The sequence below is a fragment of the Orycteropus afer genome, unplaced genomic scaffold (assembly GCF_000298275.1).
Source record: "Orycteropus afer afer isolate SDZICR_OR568_19922 unplaced genomic scaffold, OryAfe1.0 scaffold00876, whole genome shotgun sequence".
In the NCBI taxonomy this organism is placed as follows: Eukaryota; Metazoa; Chordata; class Mammalia; order Tubulidentata; family Orycteropodidae; genus Orycteropus; species Orycteropus afer.
Genome location: NW_006922463.1, coordinates 213,436 through 219,396, shown reverse-complemented (window position 1 = coordinate 219,396; position 5,961 = coordinate 213,436). Strand labels below are relative to the sequence as shown.

At 35.8% G+C, this 5,961-nt stretch overlaps 1 protein-coding gene across 1 annotated transcript in view; it reads right to left on the bottom strand.

Annotated features, from left to right (window-relative positions):
• Positions 1 to 5,961, bottom strand: part of PTPDC1 (protein tyrosine phosphatase domain containing 1) — a 33,101-nt gene that overhangs the window by 4,770 nt on the left and 22,370 nt on the right. Inside the window, exon 7 of the mRNA XM_007958205.1 lies at positions 1,174 to 1,359. Coding sequence (XP_007956396.1) covers positions 1,174 to 1,359 — 186 coding nt within the window. The remainder of the gene's footprint in view (positions 1 to 1,173; positions 1,360 to 5,961) is intronic.

Sequence of the window (5,961 nt, the reverse complement as noted above, 5' to 3'; positions counted from 1 at the left end):
CGTAGTGATACTGCCTCGGAAACCCAAGGAGGGGTCACTATGAGTCAGGGCTGCCTCGACGGCACATAACAACAACAACAACAACATATAAAAATGGAAGGAGCTCTGATAGCGTAGTGCCTAAGGCACTTGACTGCAAAATTGAAGGCTGGCGGTTCAAACCCACCAGCTACTCCTTGGAAGGAAGGTTGGGTAATCTTCCATAGTGATTCTGCCTCGGAAACCCAAGGAGGGGTCACTATGAGTCAGGTTCAATTTGACGGCACATAACAACAACAACAACAACAACAATATAAATATGGGAGCTCTGGTGCCGTTGTGCCTAAGGCATTTGACTGCTAACCAGAAGGGTGGCAGTTCAAACCCACCAGCCACTCCTCAGTAGGGAGATTGGGCAATCTACTTCCATAGTGATACCGCCACAGAAACCCAAGGAGGGGTTGCTATGAGTCAGACCCAACTGGATGGCAGTGAGTTTGGTTTTTTTGGTACATGAAAATACAAAATTCTATATCCTTCCTTAATCTTAAAAAAGATTAAGTTATCAGTTTCTTATATTTCCTTCTAGAGATATTTTATAAATTTACAAATTTTATACATGTGTACATACATCCATACACATCCTTTTTAAAAAAAAAATACGAATGAGTGCATACTCCAACTTACTTCATAGTTTTCCACATTTATATGGTCATAGTAAGTAAGTAGAAACAAATATGCAAAAGTGAAAAAATAGTTAATTATGCCATAACCCCATATTTGGAATACTACATACACATTAAAGTTAATGTTTATGAAAAACTTGTATATATGTATAAAATACCTATGTATAAATGAAGTATGAAATTGTATTTTAAAGTGATGTTTTACTATGTTAAAACAAGCAGTAATAAGACTGAAAGAAAAGTCATTAAAATGCTTAAAATGGCTCTCCTAGGTAATAGGATTAGAGATAGTATCCCCTTTTTATTTTTGTATTTTCTAAGTGTCTGTACTGAGCATGTGTTTCTTCATTTTTCTTGAGAAAACTATTAAATTAGACCTAAAATTATTAAATTAGACCTAAATATGGGGTTCTGTATGCATTCCCTTTTAAAAATGGATTTGTTTGTGTGTGGAGCTTATATGGAGGGTCTCAGTTAAACTCATTAACCAGAACAACAGCTACTTTACCTTCTCTAATAAAAAGAGAGCTTCAGCGGCATCTGTGTGCCTGTCAACCAACATGTCCACATCCTCTTTGGTTATTACAGGTTCTTTCAGTTGTTCCACCCAAGACCACATCAAACTGCACAGGATGAAAGGATCCCGTTCTCCACATATTTTTTCCCAAGCTCCATCTCGTGAATTTAGTTCTTTCTAAAAAGTAAAGACAATAGCAAAAGAAAAGAAGAAAGAATGGCACTATTAGTTGATCTTTAGGCTGTTGGAGAGAGTGGAAAGGCTCAGGATCTGAAGATGAGAAGTTGGGATCCCATTCCAGTTTAGCACTGTTAGCTAGTGCATTTGGGTTAAGATACTGAACTCCCTAAGCCTCCATTTCCCCACAAGGTCTGTAAAAGCTCCTAGCACAGAAAAGATGCTTAGTTAACATAAGTTCTTTACTTCTTTCAGAAGGCATAGAAATTGTTCAGGAACAGTAGTTCTTCATTGGTGGCATTGTGGTTAAAGCACTGGACTGCTAACTCAAAGGTCAGCAGTTCATACCTGCCAACCACACCAGGGGAGAAAGATGAGGCAGTCTGCTTCTGGAAAGATTTACAGCCTTGGAAACCATATGGGGCGGTTCTACCCCTGTAGGATCACTCTGAGTCAGAATCAACTCAACAGCAGTGAGTTTAATTTTGGTTTAGAGAACAAAACAGAAATATTTATTTCAATGGAGTAGAATTATAGATGAAAAAGTATAAATAAGAGAATATTTGTAAATTAACCTGAAATCTAAAAAAAAGCTTCTGACTATAACTTTTAAATGTAAAAAATGTTTTGCTTGAAAGTTGGTAAATGAGGTATATGTATTTCTTTCAGATTCTTTTTTAGAAACCTATGTAGAATTTTAAAAATAACACACCCCCTGCATCCTAAAATTTGATAGGGTGAAAATAACTAGGAAGTCTTGTCAATGGTCCAAATGCTTGGCGGCACTTAAGCATGTGATTTCAAAACTTAATTTCACAGAAAGCAATGGAAAAGTGAGATAAGAATTTTAATTAATCTCTGACAGGGCTCAGATTTACATTTTACCAAATAAAATATATTTTTTCAATAATAATGAGCATACCAACTGCCCCCATTACAGAGAAATGTTTTGAGGCCCAAGAAAGACTAAATGACTTGTCTAGGAGTCCAAAGCTAGTAAAATGGCAAAAGAGGTCTGTGCACCCAGTTCTGACTTACTCCAATAATCTGTGCTATTTCTGCCATGCCACAATGATCTTCCAGGATTAGCTTTCTCTTTTCATCTCATAAACAAACCAGTACCTTTAGTATTATATAGTCCTTCATATCCTATAGAGCATGAATATAGCAAAGTATCTTTTTATGAATTTTATGTACCTAACAAGAAGACAAGCTATGAAAATATGATACTACTCAAAGGCCCTCAGAGTAAAATTACTGTATTATGATGTTTTCTGAAATCTTCCAGTGAAGTTAGGAGGACCATCATGGGATAATGGAAAGTATTAAAGAGACAGGAATTTGTATGTTGTCTTTGCCACAAATGAACTATGTGACTTTAAGCAATGACAGTTAACCTTTGTGAACCTTAGTTTATTTAACCTATGTGAACCTTAGTTTACTCATCTGTAATATTTATTATATAAGGTGATTATAAAGATTAAAAAAGAATCTCCGTAATCTTTAAATCTTAAACCTCCAGTCAAAACTTTCCTCAGAAGTCTGCTTTGAAACAAACAATAGTTTAGCTCAATTAGTAAAGCATGTTTGCCTTGAGCATCATGCTCTTTCAAAGATTTATCTGTGGGAACAAATTGACCACATCTTGAAAGGCTAGATGAGAAGGTTAGGGGCAGTGAGTTTATGTTAATAGTGGAATAATTTGAAAAAGGTTAGCAGGAATGGTTATACAACTTGAAGAATGCAAACAACGTCACTGAATTGTACATGTAGAATTTGTTGAAATGGTATGTCCTTTGGCTGTATATATTTTCACCACCACCACCACCAACAACAACAAAAACACCTGCAAATAATAACATCTGTCTCACATGACTATTGTGAGAATCATATGAAATAATTATGTAAAAGGTCCTCATATAGGCACAGAGGCATAATACTATTCAAATAATGTATAGTTTACTGCTTTCCAAAATTATTTTTATTACTGAAAGATCTAAAATAAAATCTAGAAAGGAAAAAAATGATGAAACAATGCAAATGATAGGTAATTATTTTATGCATATTACATGTTGATATAGTCTGGTCCAAACCAAATGCTGAAATATTCAGTCCAGGTAAAACTCACACAGAGCATATGGGCTAAGGGGGACACTTGGGTATTGATCCCTTAGTGGTGGTACAAGATTTTTCACCTAAAACAGAAGAGTACTAATACCAGCTAAATCTAGACATACAATAAATGCTCAGAAAATATTTGCTTAATAAATGGAAGAGTTTATCAGTTTGGAAAGATATGAGTAGTAAATAAAGAAAACAATTCACTTTGAAAGAAAACAATACAATTAGCCACCTGTTAAACAAAACACTGCAATTCTGATGAACAACACTTTTATAAACAATTCTCTCTTCTTATTACACAGTTTTAAGTTTTCCAAGCCCTGTATTTGAAATAATACTGGCTAGCCATTTTGGAAATTTTATCAGCCTTCCTTATAATATTGGCCTAATATGGAAAAGTAAAACAATTTATAAGTCAAAAATTCAGCTGAGTTAGAACTTCCAGAGTCAGACCTTCATTTGGACATTTTACCTATTTCTGGTAAATTAGCTCATAAAGTCTTTTTCTTGAGACCAGGTGTTCATTCAGGGCAAAAACAATACGGCTGATTTAAGAGCATCTTCCCAGAAAAAGTAAATGATGCCCACTGAAAATACAACACAAGTGGTTAAAATTTAAATTTTACACCCTCATTTAAGTAAAACCCAAGAAATGGACCCCAAAAGACTTCATCTCAGTCCTGCAGTGGCAGTAGGGATAGTGGTCCATGTTCCCAGGGCAGGCGGTGGGGACTTTGTCCTTCTAGGATTTGGGGTTGTATATTTGATTGATCTAGTGATGCCTGAGGGACAGGTACAACACTGGCTGAGGTTTGGCTCTCTCAGTAACAGTGACTGAAAGGACTAATACACCTCCCCTATCCCTACTCCCCTTTTTGGTAAACTCTAGGTCAGGTCTCTGTCTGACTGCAGAAATAAAAGAATAGAAACTTTAGTGACCCAAAACAATTGAAATATTTCCTCAGGAAAAATACTTTGGAAAAGTCACTAAATAAACAGATGACTGCAGCATTTCTCTAGTAACAAGAGCAACCCCTGAACACTGGAAGAATCAGATTCCCAGAGCTACCACACACTGTAATCTTCAGAATATCCAGTTCTCAGTAAAATTGTAAAACATACAATGTAACAGGAAAGTACAACCCTTTCTCAGGAGAAAAAGAATTGGAAAGAAATCATCCCTGAGGAAGCCCAGATACTGGAATTACTAGTCAAATATGTTAATCAAATGTCTTAAATAGGAGCCAAAGGAAATCTTGGAAAAGAATTGAAGGAAATCAGGAAAATTATGCATGAAAAAAAGCCAAGAATATTAATAAAGAGACAGAAATTATAAAAAGGAAACTAAACAAATCCTAGAGCTCAAAAGTATAATATATGAAATGAAGAATTCACTGGAGAAGTTCAACTCCAGAATAGATCAGTAAGGAAGGGATCAGGGAACTTGAATATAAGGCAATTGAAATTATCCCTTCCAAGGAGCAGAAAGAAAAAAGAATGAAGAAAACTGAACAGAGCCTGAGGGAACTATAGAACACCATCAAACCACTAACATATATATAACAGGAGTCTCAGAAGGAGAAGGGAGAAAGAGGCAGAAAAAAGTATTTGAAGAAATAATGACCAAAAATGAAAATCTGAAGAAAGACATCAATCTATTCATTCAAGAACCTCAATGAAACTCCAGGTAGGATAGACTAAAGCAATTATATGAAGACATTATAGTCACTGTCAAAACTTAAGGACAAATATAATACTGAAAGCAGCAAAAGACAAGTGATTTATCATGTACAAGGGATCTTTAATAAGATTAGCAACCAATTTTTCAACACAAACTATGAAGGCTAGAGGGCAATGGGATGCATATTTAAAGTTCTGAGTGGAAGAAACTGTCAACCAAGGATTCTGTACCTGCAATACTCTTCTTTAAGAACAAAGGAGAAATTAAGACATTTAAACAAAAACTGAGGGAGTTCAGTACCAGCAGATCTGCCCAGAAGAAATGCTATAGGAAATTCTTCTGTGTGAAATGAAGGTTCTAGATAGTAACCTGAAGCCATAAGAAGAAGTAAAGAACATTAGTAAATATAAAAACAAAACAAAACAAACAAAAAAACACCAAACCCATTACCATCGAGTCAATTACAACTCATAGTGACCCCCATTGGGTTTCCAGGGCAGTAAATCTTTACGAAGTAGATTGCCCTGTCTTCCTTCCATGGAGCGGCTGGTGGGTTTGAACAGCCAATCTTCTGGTTAGCAGTCAAATGCCTTAGGCACTGTACCATCAGAGCTCCTTGGTAAATATAAAGAAAATCGCAAACTCAAAAAACCAAACGCAAAAAGGAAGGAAAAGAAGATGGTGGACTAGGCAGAAGGATTGCAAAGACCCTCTTCAACAAAGAAAAGGGAAACCAATTAACACAGACACAGAAGATAATCTTGGAACCCTGAGCCTTGAAGGGAAGGATACAGAATTGG